We start from the raw sequence: 19,556 nt of genomic DNA on the forward strand, positions 1-19,556 counted from the left end.
AATAGAAAGAGAGAGAGAGAACAACACTTGGATTTGTTGCCAGCCTTGAAAAGATTGTGGTCTTCCCTTCATCACTAAAAACCTGCAACTGTAGGTCATGGATCTGTGGTGGAAGCAGAGAAAACAGATCAAATTATTTTATCTCATAGTGGAACTCTGTAATTAATGTTTGTGCTGCTGTTGTGTCCTAAGAGCCCTTGCTGCATGAGAAGCACTGTGCACACACACACACACACACACGTTCACATCACAAGATGTCGATCCCTACTGCAAGATGCCTGCATTTGAGGCAGAGCAAGATATATATATTTTCAAGCAGGAAATCAGAAAGAAATAAGGATGAGTGCTGCTAAGCATGTTCAGGATAGATTTGAAGAAGGCTCAAGAGAATTTTGAGCACCTCTACAATTCTGGGAGGAAGGCTTAGATCCTTTCTTCACTGTTGTTTTTGAGGGGAGAACAATTACTTGGCAGAAAAATGTACATGAATGTGTTTCAGCAATAATCTGCTACTGCAGCCACAGTTTTTACTCATTAAGTAAAATTAAATGCCTACATCTACTCTTATACCCACTACTGTAAATATACCCATAGCACCCTTTGTTTAACTCTTTGGAAAGGCAGACTGCTTTCATTCAGGTGCCTCCCTTTATGTGCTGAAATTTTGAACATTAGGAGCAATGGCTCTAAACCCACAGAGACAGAGTTTACAACTCTCAAAACTGCAACTCATTGCAGCAGTCTGGGGGGAGGGGGCTTGGTTTTCTTTGGGTGTTTGTTATGTTTTTTCCCTGAATAGGTAGGATTTCTTGGCAAATAGTGTGAGAAAAAAGCTTTTATTTTTCACACTTAAAATGCCCACAGTGTGTGCTCTGTTGGATTAGGGTTGTAGACCTGACCAGAGGTGGACCACTGATGTGTCCTACTCACTTCAAGGGTAGATGTTTCATATGCTGTCACATCTCTCAAGTCTTTCAAAAACTGAATGTCAGATTGTTTACTACATTCAGCTGGAATTGTAGCAGTTACTCATTATTTTTAAAGATACTTGCCAGTGGTCAGTAATAGCACTAGTTAGTTTTCTTAGTGTACCTCCTTGTGAATGCTTTCTGGAATTCCTTACTTTCCTTACTTCCTCACACACTAAATACCTGCAAGTATTTACTTGCAAAAGCTCCTTAGTCTCCAATTATTCATACAATTTTTTTTTCTACTTGAAAACAGATTTTGAAGGAGAATTCAATAGCTGATTCATTTCTGAATCATCATTAATTTCAGCCCACTAGTCTTTTTTTAATCCTCATTTTAATACCTGGGATTTAAAGTTGTTTGTTGTTTTCATTGACTTTAGGAATGCATTGAGTTGGTTGAAAAGAAGTACGGAGCAAAAAAAAGTCTTTCCCATCCAGGTCTCATAACTGCCATTGTTCCAGCCCTGTTTGACAAATCCTCCAGGGCTACAAGAAATTCAACAGCTAGTTCTCCAGGTCATCCAAACATCAGCAGGTCTAGAAGACCTGCCATTGGATGAGTTGTCATTATCTCTGTATTGCTGACACTAATCAGCAAGGGATGCAGTTCCCTAGCTTGCAGTCAATTTGAACTTGCAATAAATGTCAACATTGGTGTTCACTGGCATTCACTGGCAACCAACAGCAGACAATGCAGTGAACAAGTAGATTCTTATTGTTCCTAAAAAGCTTCAAGAAGACCAGAAGTTTCAAAAAATGTAAAACTGCAGAAAAGAACTGCCTTAGCAGCAGGCACTTATGGGTAGATGGGTGGGAAAACATTCAAAATAAGACTAAAAATTTCTCCAATTAATATACTACCTAAATTATTTTATCTCCTAAACCAGTTGATTTGGCAAAAACAGTTTTCATAATACAGTGCAGAGAGTACATGTGGGAAGGCTTTGAAAGACAGCAGCTCTTAAGTGTTGTTTTGAAAGTTGAATTAAGAAGGAAAAGAGAAAATACATGGGAATACAGGGAACAGGATTGGTTACAGCAACCAAACTAAGTTGTCTAGTTCAACTTACGGCATTAATGAAGAAAACCTGCAAATAATGCAGCCCAGTTGATCCAAAAAGGGAACCTCTGGGTAGGAACTGCATGCAATGCTAGGATTGTTAGTGTTGATGCAGGAGTGAATTCCTGCACTGTGCAATTTCAAGTTGAAGAAGGAGGAAAATATTTAAGGAGTTACTTTCCTACTTGCAATCATGTCTTTCCAAGTTGCTGCAAGTTACCTTCTACAGTGAGAGCTCAATGATAAGCATTATGTATTTTTGTCATTTCTGGCTCTCCAGTATTTCTCTCAGATGATATCTTCTGGGTTCTACAGAAACAAATGGAAATCATGGTATTTCCACTACGGTTTCCATTAGTATCTTCAGATCTTAGATCAGTCTCTATGTAGTCAGAGGAGAATGGAGCAAAACCAAGCTGGAAATAACTGTTACATTACACATATGTATCTGAATGGTCTGACAGGAGAAGGAGTGGTATTTATCTTTCAAAACTTCACTGTTACTGTCACACATGAAATCAAGGTAGTAATTTTTTAGACACACTCAAATTGAACAGACTGCCTTGCTGTTTGAGATGTCTGTATCCACTTCCTTGTTCTGTTACAGTCTTATTTCTTTGGTCAAGGAATGCAAGTTTGGGCATGCTAGATAAAAAAGCATTTTTCTAAAACACTTATTAGGTAAATTCATAAGCCAAGCTTAGTCAAAAGTTTTTATTTCAGATTACTTTATAATGGCATCCCAATGGATGCAAGCTCTAAAAAGCTTAACTCATGTTCAATAATGAAACAGTACTGTGTAAATGCTTTGAACACTTCAATTTTAATGACTTGGATCACAGTAAACCTGCAAGAAATGAAGTGAGTCAGGAGATGTTTCCTACTTTAAAAAGATATAGCCCCAAAAACTGAAATGTTATGTTCTTCATTAATAGTTATTGAGTTGCTCTCTCATTCTAGATGAGCCTTCCACGTCTGGAAAAGATACTGTAGCTTATAAGTGTTTTGGAAATGTAATTTTATCTGTAGTCCCCACCCTTTCATTTCTTGATCCAAGAGTAGTTCTTGCCTGGAGATAACAGCTCTACCACTGGAAGTTTAGCTTAAATTCCTTTAGCTTTGAATGACAGTAGTTATGAACACATCTTTGCCTTCCAGCTTTCAGCAAAGGTTTTTGTCAGTGCAAACACTGCCTAGAAACTGTTTTGGATTTGTAAAGCCCATGCAAAGGTGTCTTCTTCATCACTGTAATCGATGGCAGCTGGACCCAGTAGGTCAAGCTTACCCAGCTGTGGCCATACCTTTAACTGCAATGTAAATATCCTCTTTTTTCATATATTACTGTTAAATAACTTTGTGACTAAGTCATTCTACTGATCAAAATAAGGTAAGGTATTTGCAGGCTAAAGCAAATCAGGGGTAGGTGAACATCTATTATTCAGAGGGGTTGAAGCTGTTTGCATGCTGGCTCTAAAATGACACTTTAAAAATTCCTAAAAACTATAAGTTCAAATGTGTTTGAGATGTTCTGGTTATTTTTTTTTTTTTTTCTTAATGCATTATTGAGGAATCCAGTGCTAGATTTTTGGAGAATGCTGGGTAATAATGCTTTTCAGCTCAAAATTGTTACCTAAATTACCTAAAATAGGGCGACTGGAAATGGAACTCTCTCTTTAAACTCAGGTTCTGCTTTTGAATGTACAGATCAACACTTTAAAGCATTGATAAGAAACTTCTTCACAGTCTCCTAAAGCCATATTCTTCTCTTCGGTTTAAATTTTGTTATAATTGGCCACGACAATCTTGTAGGATTCATGCCTTCTGCTGGCTATGAAGAACAAAATTCTGTAGAGAAATCTATCTATCTGCCATATTTAGGAGATGGTTTTCTCACCCACGTGCCTGCAGCTTTAAAAAAGGTTGAAGAAATCAATACATAAAACCCATCAGGCTGTCTTGGGTATTTCAGGTCACATCACCATTATTATTACTATAACCTGTTGTTAGTACTGGAGTAACATTTCAGGTTTCCTTGGTCTTGCCAGGTTAGGTCAGGACTTGAGCACAAACTCTATGATTATATTCATCGCTAAGGTATTTAGTCTAAGGAGAGACCAAGGGTGTCTGGCTTTCTGTGGAAGGAAACTCCAGTAGAGATGGAGTTCATCCTGAAGCTGTACATATATATATATACACACGTGTGTATATATATATATATATATATATATATATATATATATATATATATATATATATATATATATATATATACATACAACCAACTCAAGCCGTGACTCCTATCTGTGACAGGGAGGCTGCTGTGCTGGCAGGAGCAGTCCATGGGATGCAGGGAAGGCGACAAGCGTGTTTGGGCTCTTCCACTGTTCATTATGAACCACCACCTCATGTAGGGCCACCTCACAGCTCCAATGTCACCGTGTGAGCCAGGCCAGATACCCACTTGCATTATCAGAGAGACACATCCTGAGGGAAGCAATGAGCAGGGCCACCAGAAGCTTCGGGGGTCAAGCCACAGCTTTCTCTCAGCAGGCTACATGTGGACCCTCTGTAGGAGAGTTCAGCAGCCATGGCTGAAGATATATTGAGCCACCTAAACACGGGATATTCCTGGAAGATGCCTTCTGGCCTCATCTGAAACTGCATTAATACTTCTCCTGTGAAAATGCTATCTAAGCTATAGAGTGGTGTAACTATATCACTTTTCCCCCACACTGAATACAGTAAGCACTTTATAGTGCCTTTAGAAGACCTAAGAAAAAAAGCAGTACTGCGGTCCCATTGAAAATAAATCCCAGGCTTTCTGCTTCCATTCCCACACCACAACCACTAGGCTATGTACCAGAGACACTCAAAAAGCAGTCTGTTCTCCCAGCACGGGGCATGGGTGGGTGGCTTCGTAGGAGGCTCTTTCTTAACCATGAGCTTCAACCTCTTGGGCTTCCCAGTCTTTCTGGGTGGCTCCTTCATTCCAGATGTGCCAGTGGAAGTCAACCCCTGCCTTAAGCAGCTCATCCCATGGTGCAGGAACTAAAGTGGGACCATAAGAGTAGTGACACCTTGGTTGGTCTCAGAAGAGACCCAGTTTACCACACATGCAACACACAGCCTGTCCAAACCCACACAATAACTCCACTGTGCCGCACTTTGTTGTGCAATGGATGCCATGTCCAGGCATCGTGGCTTAACCCCAGATGGCAACCAGGAGTGTGCAGCCGCTCACTCACTCCCCCATACCAAATGGCATGGCGGAGAGAATCAAAGGGGGAAAAAGAACTCATGGGGTGACATAAGAAGAGTTCAATAGGACAGCAAATGAAAATATAGCAGTAATAATAATTGTAATAATAATAGAATGTACAAAACAAGCAATGCACAGTGCAATTGTTCATCACATGTGACACCAACAGCCCATCTGTTCCCGAGCTGTGATATTTGCCCTCTAGCTAACTCCAATTTATATACTGAGCATGACATCATATGGTAGGGAATACCCCCTTTGGCCAGCTTGAGTCAACTGTCCTGGCTTTGCTCCCTCCCAGTTTCTTGTGCACCTGGCAGAGCATGGGAAGCTGAAAAGTCCTTGACTACCTGGCAACAACAAAAACATCAGTGTATTATCAATGTTCTTCTCATACTAAATCCAAACCAGAGCACTCTACTAGCTACTAGAAAGAAAATTAACTGTATCCCAGCTGAAACCAGGACACCAGGTTTTGTTTGATGCTTAGGAGTCCTGACCGCATGAGGGAGAAACTGTGTCCCAAATTGCTTAACCTGAGACTGCAACACTGTTTTTTCAGATATAAGCTAAGGGCTACCATTTCCTTGCTGGTGCATTAGGAAGGGCTTGGACTCAAGAATCCATCCTGTCTGTAATGCAGATCTGTCCAAAGAGATGGCCAAACACCTTAGGAGACATACAGCACACTTGCATGTTTCCCATGGCCACTCTCCACCCTCCACATCCATGGACTTACACAAACAAATAATTTACCTTCTCTAAAAAGCTGGCTCTGCCCCTACAAACCACTTCCTTATTAGTGCAGAAGGGTCTCATGAAGGAACATTCTCAGCCTCAAAATTCAGGTGCACCTGTAGCAGGATTTTTTTGTTTTTTCTTCTTGTCTGACTTGAACTGTGATTAAGTTATGCTTTAGTAGCTCAGAATAAAAATATGAATTAATTAGAAAATAAGATATGTAAGTAACACTAGAGAAAACAACATGTGATTCAGATATTAAGTTTCGGCTAGAAAGAATTTTGACCATATTTCAAACTAGAGGTAGGCAAAATGACAATATATTCCATAGTGAAAAACGGTAGACTAAATCTAATGTTATCTTTCTGCTATATTGTTAAAATAGTTGAAAAGCTTTAAATTCAATTTGACAGTCTGAAGTTTTGGTGGTTTTTTTTCATTTACAACAGCTAGTACTTTATTCCAAATTTATCTTTGTGCCAGGACAGACAGGACTTGTTGACAATGGGGACACAAAACTCAAAGGACAGCTCAGTCTTTGTAGGGTACATGATCCTAATGTGTACAGAAAACTGTGGGTTTAGAGTTGCTGGGGTTTTTTTGTCTTTGATAAACAACTAGAAAACATCATAAAAACAGGTAGTCATATGTCATTATGTCTGGTTGATTATATATCTAAAAGTAAAGGAATGCCAAATAACTGCAGGGTTTTCTGGTATATAGCTCTGTCTTCCATATGTATTCTGGCAGAATGACTTTGATAATGCCATTAAAGGGCTTTATGATAGCCTCAAAAAAGAGCTAGGTAAACACAAGGCTCATGACCTTAAACCTCCCACAGTCTGATAAAAATCCACTTATTTGGCTATTTGTTCATTGGTTTCAGTGTAATTACCATGATTTATAGTCCACCAAGTTGTCTGTAATGATCCCCGGTTTGTTGTCTTTTGACTAAAGAAGCATGCCTGACTAAAAAAGCATGTCTGACTTGGCGTAGTTGCAAATTTGCCTCCAAAATAGCTTTCCTGGTTATCAGTTTCTTTTGCTACCCTATGATAGAACAGTCTTCTCTTCCTTCCTGGAGGATCTTCCCAGTGATGGTGCTCAGAGATGTCAGAGCCAGCTCTGAGCCTGCTAACACAGCTATCACACAGGACAAAGATACCAGTTCTGATCCCAGAATCAGTAATGTGGCTTTGCAATCAAACCAGAGTCTCAGAGGCCTCTCTGCCTCTGTGTTTGGTGAAATCTTGCCTTTGGGGCAGAAGGACTTAAAAGGAAGAACATCCTTATTTCTTCCCTATTTTTAGAGGCAAAGGGATAAACAACTTCTGGAAAATGCCACTCGGGTGACCACCTATTTAATTTTTTGTATATTTTGTGCCAGTTACATGTTGAAGGACAAATTATTTCCTTGAATAAACTTCTACCTGTTGTTCACAGAAGAGTGCTTAGACTTGCATACAAGAAACAGGATGTTGAAAATGTAGGCAAGTGATACAGCCTTGGCATTGGGAGTACAGAGTCTCATTTAATACTACCTGTGGCAGTGCTTATGCTATTATCGATTTGTGACTGTTATGAAGAATGATGTTAAGTCATATTTGTTTGAAAGAGCTCGCTTTACGAAGTTGCATCTGAGGTAAATATCTGGACATGAATCATCAGATCTGACCAGAATCTCATTTCTAGTCTGACATCAATTATCAACACACATTTGATAAAACATTACCTCCCAGGAAAATCAAGCAATAGGTGTAAAAAATGCTCCCATTAAAAAAAAAAAAAAAAAGAAAAAGTCTGTAATATAAAAAGCAATGTACAGAAATAAATACCCAGACAACAGAAGTAAAACGGAAATGATGTTAGCATGAGTCACCCGAGTTTCTAGAACTGCCAATATGTTAAAAAACTGTTTGCAGAAAGAGAAAGACAGATCATTATTTTCTCTGTGTTAAATTCTTGGGGTTTCTGGAACCTCAATTTTTCTTTAATTTTTTGCAGGCCTAGGTGCAATATTGATATCATCTGTACTAGAGAAGCTTTCATACCTGTTCCATTATAACCCTCACTACTTCCCCATATCTGCTGGCAGTTTATAATCAGAGCTGTGATTGTAAAAAACAGTGTCTAAATGTGTGGGTCATTTTCATTAAGTGATAAAATGCAAACAACTCCATCCCCAAGGCCAGGATATGAAGAACTTGCTTTCCACATTCCTGTTCTTGTGCTTACACAGGGCAGACAGTGGAAAAAAGTCAGAAGATCATTTAACACGGGGTGTCCCTCTCTTTAGCCCTCTGATCTGCTACTTTCTCAGATAAAGGGTGGTAGATTTTCTTATATTAGTGCAGTGCTCTCTTCTATATCCCAAGGAAGTTTAAGATTAAGAAAGTAAGGTTGTTTCCTAGTTTTAGGCTTCTGCACAAGACCACAGGGACCAGAGATAACCTTCAGAAAAGAAAGGAAAATGGCTGTGATGATGGAGACAAAACCTGCAGTGATTTTACTAGGCATGTTTGCTCCCATTGAGAAGCTACATCATGAGTGATATCAATGAAATATCAGACATTAAGTATTTTTAGAGATGTTTTTCCAAGTAATGACTGCAGGAAGAGTCTTTTATTGAAGATTCTCTCTGGGCTAGGCTGTCCATGGAAAGCTGTGAATTTGCAAGCTTTCAGCACTGTATTTCAAGGCTTACTGGAGGTTCCTTAAACAAGAAAGTAAATCTATATACATGTATTATAAATGCAGTGGTCCTTAAGATAAAAATAACCACATAAGCACAGGCACACACACAAAAAAATCAAAGAAACGTAAACACCTATCACTTTATTGCATCAGTTCAGAATAATTTTACTCAAACCTGACACTGAGATGTGCTGCAAAATTAATACACCTTTTTTTTTTGTTTGCAATCCATTTTGATTGTTTAATGTGTTCAAGCCAAACTCCAGAGTCATCATTCAGCTCTTGTTCAGAGAGTGCTCACTGACAGCCCTGGGGCTCTTGCTTGAGTAAGGGCCAAGTGACTCAGTTGGGAACAAACTGCTCTGGTCATGAACTACACAGCAAAGGCCATCAGAGCAACCACGGAAGTGTAACTCGATCGGCCATTGAGAGCTGTGGGACAAAATACAGAGCAAGAGGACTTGAAATAAAGTTGGTGAAAAATGGAAAAGAAGCTTATTGTAGATTTCTTCTTTCTAATTTTTCAAGCATAAACAAATTTATGACACTTGAAAAATTTTGGCTAGTCTTCCTGTTGGTCTAGAAAGCGACTGAGAGCAAGAGATTGGTAAAATTCCCCAAAATTTTGAAAACCTTTCCCCCCTATTGTTTCAGATGAGGAGAGAAAGAGGACAGGGTAAAGCAAATTAAAAATCAATGTTTCAAGGATATTTCTTTGAACACCCAAAATGTAAACTAGCTGTTGAAGTCAGTAATTAGACTCCTGTTGTGCTTAGAAAAATTGAAACATAGTTAAAGTTATGAGATGGCCTCTTTTTTACATACAAGTTTCCTCACTCTCCTCTGATGTTCTTGCACAGGGAAGGATTTCTTTTTTATTGTCAATAGCCGCTTCTTTGCTGGTTGATCTTTCTGTATTTTTAATATCTGTTGTCTCTTTGCCATCTAGTTTGAAGCGTTTCATTATTAAAACAGAGATCACTATGTATAAGAGACAGCATCCTGCCCGTAGTCCTGCAATGAGGCCAAGATAGACATTTCTAGGAGGAAAAAAAAAAAAGTGATAAAATATTTTTATATTAATAAAGTTTGCCAATTCTGAGTGAAACCAAGTAAGACATCAAGTACACCTTGGCAAAACTATCTATTCTCAATGAGATATTTCTCCACATTTTGAGAAATAACAGACAGAAAGTCAACAATCTCATGATATTTAGCCCCAGGCAGGTTCTATCATAATCAGGTCCTATACTCCCAGCAGAAATGTCATCTGTCTGAAGACTTCTTCCATTCAGCAGTCCGTATTTTAGGGCTGGAACAGTGGAAGCTGCACCAGCCGGGGCTTTTTTCCTGTTGTCCCAGCATCCCCCAACCGCCCACTGGCAGCACTCGATGCTCCTGGCCCCAGCTCTCCATGCACCACCACTCACACAGAATCACAGAATGTTAGGGATTGGAAGGGACCTCAAAAGATCATGTAGTCCAATCCCCCTGCCGGAGCAGGAACACATAGATGAGGTTACACAGGAATGTGTCCTGGAGGATTTCGAATGTCTCCAGAGAATGAGACTCCACAACCCCCCTGGGCAGCCTGTTCCAGTGCTCTGTCATCCTCACGTTGAAGAAGTTTCTTCTCATATTTAAGTGGAACATCCTGTGTTCCAGTTTGCACCCACTGCCCCTTGTCTTGTCATTGGTTGTTGCTGAGAGGAGCCTGGCTCCATCCTCGTGACACTCACCCTTGAGATATTTATAAACATTAATGAAGTCACCCTTTAGTCTCCCCACTCATTTGGGTACCTTCTCCAAGTGGATTTTGTGAGCAGTCTTATACATTAGAAAGCAGAGAAATTAAGGATGAGGAAGAGCATCTTTAATGCCACAATCACTCCATGTTTGTTCAGTCTCCCACAAAGTCAAGGCATTCAGTGCACTAATGTTTCAATAAAGGAACTAACTCTGGACATGTAAGGCAGTGTACTGCAAGGTCATACATCAAATTGAATCAAAATTATTTGGTTTATTTGATCTACTAAGGCCTCATCAAAGTGAGGAGTTTTGGTGCTCTTAGTATCCTAATCAGTCAACTGAGAGTTTTCGTGGGCAGTTACACCTTCGTCCTTGGTGCCCAAAGCTGCCTTAGAAGCCAAATGCGTAACCCCTTACTGAAGATTTCAGCTTACCTGAATGCTTTTGTGTCATACACCCGGCAAGATCCAGATCCCCCACAATTTTTTGTCCCCCATTTCAAGCAGGTCTCATCTATCAAGGCACCAAAATAAATAGGAGCTGGGAGTCCTCCTGCAAAGAAAATTCTTATTATATGATCTCAGACATGAAGATCTCAACATTTAATGTCATGGTAAAGAAATGAGGAAATGAATCTCAGGGTTTCTGAATTATGACTACATAAAATGGGACTAAACATCCACCTCCAGCTTTGAGACTCCAAGTTAGTGAAAATATTTAAGCAAGTACCTGAAGGGAGCTGAAAGAATAGAACATTATAGCATTATTATATTCAGCAAGGGAAATGTTAATAATTCTACTTTAATGGCATTTTTATTAAAATTCTAACTTCTGTTGTTTAAAGAAAAAATGTAACAAACATTTCTTTTTCAGTCCCTGGTGTGGAATTATGTGCCATTACACATTAATATTTATGTATACCAATGTATTAATAATATTCAGGTATGACGTGACAGTTCGCCATTAAAAATTGTTAGCTGAGTTTAAAGAGCTGAAATTAGGTACTTGCTCAAAACCAACTAGGTAGTAAGTGTAGTACTTATGTAGTACTGGAAGAATTTCTTTTACACCGCCATAATGCTTTAATATAATTAGTAAGCTATTTCAGGGATAATGTGCAGTTTTGTGAAGAAAACTATTTCATAAAAGCACAAGGTTGATTCTGTGCAGTTAAAATATGGAGTTAGGAGAGAGATGACTACTTGGGCTTGTCTGCACAGGGAAGATATCAAACATCAGCAAATAAATGAAGATAAGGCAATGTTTGCTAGAGGCAGAGCACACTACCTGTCTGAAAACCTGAGTGATTATTTATTGCAGTTAAACACAAGAAAGAAAATAATAGACAAAGTACATGGCAGCTCTAAGTGAGAAATTGCCAGCAACAGGGAGCATAGGTGTTAAGGGTATCAAGACTGATCAAGCTCAGGTAGTTGTGTCCACAAATTAAAAAAAAAAAAAAAAAAAAAATCCTTCCTTTACCTGGTTCCCTTGCTGCAGAGAAAAAATACTGAGATAATCATAATGTGTAATTACATACCAGGAAACATGTAGCAAGCTCTAGAAATATTTTGAAATGCATAGTCTGCTTACAAATAAAAATTTTGGAAAATTTCTCTTGCTTTCATCTGGAGCAAAGGCATTACACTGGCTACCTTGGGTCTATCTCTTTGACCACCTACTTAAATCCCACAAAGAAATGAAGTTTTACCTAGTATTCTACCACATAAAGTTTCAATCCCAACAGCAAATGATTTCAGGTCTGGTGAAACAGTTCTAAAAAAGGAAACAAAAACATTACATTGTTTTGGAGAACAATAGAAATACATAGCTGTAGCCATCCTGTGAACATCTGAACGTGCCCCATTGCAAAGGTATTATGGCCTACCTAGCATAGCTCACTCAATTTGTAATTGAAAACATTCACCACAGTAAAAGTTCAGATGTAGAGCCTCCTTCCATTGACTTCAGCTGATGAACTCTCATTGGAATAAATGGGAGATTCTGCAGAAACTGACCTTGAACCCAAGGAGAAAGATTGTAAAGACTTCTAGGAGAGGATGCACAGGAAACTTAAAGTAAACCTACTAAAAGTAGGCAGTTCATGTCCATAAGTTAAGCTCCAAGAGGCTGCCTTGCTTTAGAAGAGGCAATACTGTGCAGTGGTGAACACAAGCAACAAGGGTGTGCAGGCCTTGCTAGTTACATAGAGGTAAAATCCACCTCTGCCTCTAACATTTTGCAGAGAGACAGTGAATGTGAGTTACCTGGCTACAAAAGCATCTCATTCCTACCAGTGGAGAAACAGCTCATCTCCATCAGATGAACTGGAAGAATTCACATAAAGCAGAGGGGTGTACTGAACTGGTGCAGAGGGAGGAGGCAGACTTGCTATGGCCACACTATTTCCTGAACTGGAGTCTATACATCAGAATATTGTCTTTTCAGCATTAGCGTGAAAGGCTTCTGATTATACACATTACTATTCCGAAAACTTTTTCCAGCAAGGTTAGTTTTGTCCTTAATCCAGGCATGTGATAAGAACAGCTGCACTTAGAAATATTTCAGAAGAATCAGCAGCTTAGGAAAAAGAGTTATCTAGCCACATGTACTGACTACTGAAGATTGCACTTCACCCATGAGCATGACTGGAAAGAAACTTCCATGCAAAAGGCACAGAACACTGTTTTTTCTTCTGAGTTTAAAATAGCAACGCTGCTTTACAACTGAAGGAATAAAAATGTAAAAATTACTGCTGCTGACATAGTTCTGTTCATACCAGTTTGACAAAATGGGAGTATCAGGCTTCTCACAACACATAAAACATTCTGAGGCAACAAAACTTAACAAAGGTGTTTTTCTTCTCAGTAATGTGAACAGTACAGTCACCTTGGATATGGCTTAGCACCACATTTTGTTTCAAGTTCATTGCTGTGTTATAAACATCCCTGTCATTAGAAGTGAAAACTAATGTTTAGGATGAGCATAAGGCCCACCCATTGCATCACCAAAGTATCTATTCAGCCTTAAATTGGAATTAAATCGGTGGACAGGCATTTTGCTGTGCCTCTGAAAATAGCTGGATTTCAGACTACAGGCAAAGACTCAGAGATGCAATTTGATCAGCATGCTGTTCCTCACAATAGGAATTAAATAGTAGACACCATATTCTGTTTCTCTTTCCCCAAGCTTTATGGTCAAGGTAAGGTAAAGTATTTCACCTAAACATAATCATGTATGTAGGGGTGCCTCCTAAGACTAAAATAAATGCACATGCAGTCTGTAATGCTAAAAAGTAGGGAAATGCTTTGGTACAGCTTTCTCTTTGGCACTGTCCCAAAACTGCAGAGGAATTGCCAAGTCCATGCCCTTGTCCTTCCACGCAGCTGCAATTATGAAACACCTGAAAGGAAAAGATGAGAAGAAGAATTTATTTCATCAGAAGTCAGTGGCACAAAACTATTTTAGTAGCTATATTTTTCACTCGCCATAACAGGCAGCCTGTTGTTTACACTGAAAGAACCTCCCTAATCATCTTTGCAGACTGGTGGCCAAGTTCATTGGTATGCTCCAGACGCTTTGAGCTGCTCCAGAGACACAAAGCAACTGTGACTCTAGTTTCAGCCGTGCCATTTCTAGGACAGAAGGTGCTTTGTTTAAAATGGGCCCAAGATACAAAATTCAGACATGAACTGTTATCCAGCCATTCTGCTCAGGCATCCCATGAAGTAAGTGAGTAACAATAAAAATACAGAAGTGGACCCAGCAATGCAATCATGCATATTTATCATTTTCTATCTAAAACACCATTTGATGCTGGATTGAGGGAGGGCTATTTCATAGCCTTTGAAGTTAGCAGGAAACATGGGTTTGAAAGCCAGTTCCCCTGGGCGAAGCAAGAGAATGTTGTTGGGATATATGGATATAAGCTTGGAAACGTTGCCTGTCTCTTTCAGTATGGTTAGAGTAAGACAATTCTGCTTCTGCCAGAAGACATTACCATTTTCACACACTTCTGCAAACCTACTGTTTTTAATGGTATTGCCCAGGTAGGGTTGCTTGAAGTACTGGAAACAACTTTGCTGCTGATACATTGAACAAAATGACCTCTTGGCCATTCAATTTAGAGTTATGACTTGCTTGTTTGAGCTATGGCAGCTCAGGAAAGCAGGATATTCCAGTATGACCTGTAACAGTTTGTGAAACCAGCACTCACAATTTTACACAGGTCTGCTGCACGTGAGTTGACACTATGGAATTTTGCTAGTATAACAACCAGACTAGTGAAGGTTTTCTAAGGCAAACGCCTCTTAGCTGTATTGTACCTATGCAGTAAGAGATCTACTGGGAAACTTCAAGCCAAATTTATGGTGATTTTGCTGAGAAGAAAATAAATTACAGAACAAATTGAAATAAAAGCATTTAAGAAACATAAGTCAATAGTCTGAGACTTTCATGTCTTTCCTGAATAGTTTACTTGTCTCACCCCAACTGTTTTAAAAATCTTCCTTGCAAACTTGCACTCATGCTGTTTCTACTACAAGGTTAAATCGTACAGAATGGACATTTGAGTCTACAGGACTTCTTAATCACAAAGCCAAAACACTAACAGATGGAGAAATCTAGCTATGTGTATGATCACCTATCCACCTATATATTTACCATGTTCTTTCCTGTCCCTGTTGATGATTTACATCCCGCAAAACAGGCTGTCATGTAAGTGATCCCATTATCCCCACATACAGGGTCCCACTGATCCAGCTTGCAGCCGCAGTCAGCATTGCAACTGGCCATGAAGTTGTTTTTAGGAAAGGAAAGATGTTTTAATCTGGAGGAAAACAGAAAAAAAATAATAATAATAAAAAAAAAAATCAGTTGAATTATATAGTCAAACAAAATATTAGAGGGTAGGCAGGAAAACCATGGAGAAAGTTTAGCAATAAACAGGGACAGGTAGCTGGGACAGGTAACTGCTACCATCCAATAGACTGTGCAGTTGTCATATGGAGACTGGGCTAATTTCAGCTAAACTAAAGCTCCATTGAGATTTTTTCATCAAGATTTTTTCATTTTTAAGGATTGTTGCTGAAAAGGCATGGAACTCACAAACTTGATATTCTTGGCTGGGAGGGAATATTTGGTATTTTTCATTTGAAAGTTCAATCCAAGAAAAAGAAAATCATACCTAGAATCTCTCATGCCTTGTAGACTGGCCATGCTTTTCCATAGCAGTAGATATCATACCATATCTGGGTGATATAGAACTACAGCAACAAGACGTCCTTAACATTTTTTTTCACTGGATCAGAGCTGGTTAGTAGTGATGAAAGGTGCATGAGTCTTATTGAGCAGTGTTACTTTTGTCTCAGCTCTGACAGTTTTCAGCAGTAGCCCTGCACCTGGGACAGGCTTGAGCCCCATTTCTCATCCGATCTAATTTCTTGTTATGTATTATCATGGACTTCCATAGCTTTCACCTCTACCAACATATCTGTAAGAAACATCAACCTCAAACCCCAATGAGCTAAACTAAGTGGGTGACAACTATCACTGAGAATTTAAAAAGTGGCCAGCAACTCTAAGGGCACGGTAGCTGGGCTCAGTTTTCAGAAAGTGTTAGGAGTCTACCATCTACAAATCACCCCTACCTTGAAGTGACTCACTAATAAAAAGGAAAAGTGTTCAAAACTTGCCTTTTCTTCCTCCATACCCCTCCATCCAAAACACACTTCAAGGGGGTGTGTTTTTAGGCATTTCTCCTAAGTCTTTTAGCAGGGAAAAAAAATGGGGGGCTAGCCCTTGCTAGACTGTTGCTCATCTTCAAACTACAAATTGTTAAACAGATACAACAGTATGTGACTTGCTTAACCAGAACAATCCCAGCACATGCTACATTCTCTAGTCCCAGTTCTCTTGGACAAACTGTAATTGCTCTTTTAGTATTTGCTGTATGGACATTTCTTCTTATTTTTAATTCACTCTACAGCACCAGATGTTGCGCTCAACCAGACTTATCTCCACTGCACAAACTTCTGACATCGTTTATGTAACTAACCTCAAAGATGAACTGGGTTTTAGGTTTGCCAAGACAACTTTGATATTTCCCTGAACATAGGCTCAGTTTCAAAAAACACAGGACTGAGTTTCTCTGTGAACTGAAAATCACAAGCCCTGCTGGATTTGGTTTAATCCCTTAAAATCCCTTGAAATTTGTTGGACCAGGCTGAATTAAATTTAAACAGTAGGCAATTGTGGCATTCTGCTGGGGTCAGCAAAATGTTCTCAAGAAAGCACGACCATGGTCCTGGTAAGGGAGGGAGATTGTCTGTTTGGGCAACACACACTCCTGATGTGACCACTTTCTACCTCACAGCTGAGAAAATGGACCCAGTCAGGTCAGCAGCTCCAGAAACCAAGGCAGGCTGGTAACTCCTCATGCAGGTTGATAAAGACTGATCAAGTATATTGTCCCTTCTAGGGGCAAAGCCATTGGGGGGACTACGGGGAAGCCACTTCCAACACTGTTTTTACTTCCCACTCTCTACCTGGTAGCAGAATAACAGCTTTAAATAAAGGCTTCAAAATAAAATACAAAAATTTAAACTGCCTGTGATAAATTTTGTATTAATTAATGATTTATAGAATACAGAGGTATCTTCTCAATATCCAGCAATAAACAATTTAGAAAAAGAAATATCTAGTTTAAGTGAAATTTCAAAAGCAAAATTGGGGTATTCTGCCCATCATCAACACTAGGTGTCTTTTCAGCCTGACAAGTCTATCTCCAAATCAAGGTTTTTCTTGTGTGTATCACCACCAAGGGAGCGGTAAAATTACACAATCACAATAGCTCCATTGCAGCTGAAACCACACTGATTGACACTAGCAGATTATGTAATACAAGCCAGTTTCAATGAAAAATGTTGTCTTTAAACAGACACATACAGTTTTTTTCATGCAAAAGGATATATCACTATGCTACAGTAAATCAACAGAGAAGCCGTGTTTCAGAACTCATGCAAATTAAAATCAAAATGTTTCCAAGAGTAGAAGGTTTGAAGTACAGATGAGATAACAAATCCAGATTAGGTTTTGACTAGAGGAATGCAGGTGCATGCATCATGTTCTGCACAGTACAGGAAGCAACAATGACAAAAGACACAACCAACACAAACCTAAGCGGATACAAACCCAGAGTAGGGCGCTGTCAATCCAGCCACCTGGAGCACCTCACAACTGCATGTAAAGTACAAGAGGTTTAGCAAATATGCTACTATAAAGGTGATACATGCAAACTTCGCCATTTCGGTTATGTGAAGTTTGAATTTCTTGATCAGAAAGCCTCCTAGAAACATCCCCATGATTGTGATTGGTAGAAGTATCACACCTGCAAATAGAAAGTAACAAAAATGTTAACTGCTGTTACTTGCATTGACCCTTTTTGGGATAAGTATCTGTCTCTCACAGTTTCCAAAATATCAGAAACTGACCTTTGTTCAGACTGGCCCTTTGAGGTTCTAAGAATTTTTATTACCTTTAAGTAATTTTGCTTATTTCCTCATTTTCTTTCAAGTCATGTTACGACTTTAAAAAGCTTATTTCCTTGATATTCCTCGCCTTTTTATTGAACTGTTTGTATTCATACAGATGTAACAAAACCTATAGTGGTGCCTGTTAGAAACTAGAGTAAATGAGATAAATGTCTCAGCTCATGGGTGCTTCATTAAAATGTTCAACATTTTGAAAGTTAAAAAAAAAAAATCTCCGAAACAGAACATGAAAGGAAGCAGCACCTGGTTTTGCACTGGATTCCATTTTACTCTGAGAGTGAATCATGGAAAGATTTTCGTTTAGATTTAATCTGTTCAGCATTTCACAAAATCCAGCCCTAATACTTACATGCTAAATAGAGATCTTTTACATGGTTATATCTTAAGGGGTTTGCCTTTCTCTGTGGTTTTGTTTGTTTGTTTGTGTGGGGGTTTTGGGTCAAAAAGATAGGAAAAAGAAAGTTCTTCACACATTTGTTCCTGATCCACAGCAAAGCAGGCCACCTTCAGATTAAAGTCATGAAATATCACTTATTTAAATACCCTGGTCTTCTTAACATGAGACCATGTTAATCACTGTAAGATTAATAAAATTTCAGCATTCTTTTCTTAAAAGAACACTACAAAGAACATATTTTTGAGGAAACTTCCAAATAGAAGTACTTTGAGCTGAATGAAATTACTCAAAATTTTACATTTTGGTTTCTTATTGCTTATGAAAATTGCATTTGCAATAAAAACTGAAGAACATTTATACTGAGATGTTACTCTGAAAAGGAAAATCACACATTTCATTAGACTTTCTTCTATTTTTTTTTTTCTTTTAGTTGTTACTTAGTTACAGTGCTGTGTGGTTTTTGTTCACTAAGATACATTCGTAACACAAATCTCAATCTTTGAAAAAAACTTCAGCCAAAAAAACCCCACCCAGTTCTAATAATCCTCTAGCTCACTAAATTAGGAACATCAGGAAAATTAGCATTAAAACTAACATCAATTTTCAAAATATAGTAGGAAAATCAATAAACCACTATACGATTTTTTTAACCAAAAATCTTCATAGAAACTCCTCTAACAAGGAAGGCAAAATACCAAAGAAAAGCTTCCTTTTTGGCAGTGGAATTTAAAAGGACAGGTACTTACCAATTAGAAAGATGGCTTTTGCCACTGATACATTAAATTGTTGCTCCATAAACTTTGTCTCGTAGGTTATCACCCCAACAAGAGAATTGTACTGCAGAATAGTGAGGAAGATGAACACCAGGAAAATTGGATTTCCAAACAACTTCTTCAGAGCTGGGAGGAAATCTGAAATGGAGAGGTATATGCTGTACACCTTGCTAAACATAGAGGTTGTTTTGACATGCTTTAGATAATAAAACTAACTTTGACTTAATTACTGGCTCTATTGCAGGTTACAGTTCTTTGCCTATCAAAATATGCACTTGTCCAAGTGAGAGTTTTCCTTGTTGTCAACACGTGAGTTACAGAAGCAGGAAGGCTGAATGTCATACTGGATGCTGGATCGGGAA

The 19,556-nt window shown here is 38.8% G+C and overlaps 1 protein-coding gene across 7 annotated transcripts in view; it reads right to left on the minus strand.

Moving 5' to 3' along the window:
* LOC102085616 (solute carrier organic anion transporter family member 1C1) overlaps positions 1-19,556 on the minus strand; it is a 41,986-nt gene that overhangs the window by 1,641 nt on the left and 20,789 nt on the right. For 5 of the 7 annotated variants that reach the window (XM_065030948.1, XM_065030953.1, XM_065030960.1 and 2 more), the window contains 7 exons: positions 19,168-19,332; positions 17,666-17,861; positions 15,137-15,302; positions 13,696-13,877; positions 12,186-12,250; positions 10,909-11,026; positions 8,841-9,765 (listed from right to left, as the gene is read on the minus strand). In XM_065030948.1, the coding sequence (XP_064887020.1) occupies positions 9,543-9,765; positions 10,909-11,026; positions 12,186-12,250; positions 13,696-13,877; positions 15,137-15,302; positions 17,666-17,861; positions 19,168-19,332 (1,115 nt within the window). In that variant the 3' untranslated portion in view covers positions 8,841-9,542. Of the gene's footprint in view, positions 1-8,840; positions 9,766-10,908; positions 11,027-12,185; positions 12,251-12,362; positions 13,878-15,136; positions 15,303-17,665; positions 17,862-19,167; positions 19,333-19,556 lie in introns of those variants that run through there. The other 2 variants (XM_065030966.1, XR_010466337.1) reach the window with 2 other exon arrangements.

Source organism: Columba livia, chromosome 1, assembly GCF_036013475.1.
Source record: "Columba livia isolate bColLiv1 breed racing homer chromosome 1, bColLiv1.pat.W.v2, whole genome shotgun sequence".
NCBI lineage: Eukaryota > Metazoa > Chordata > Aves > Columbiformes > Columbidae > Columba > Columba livia.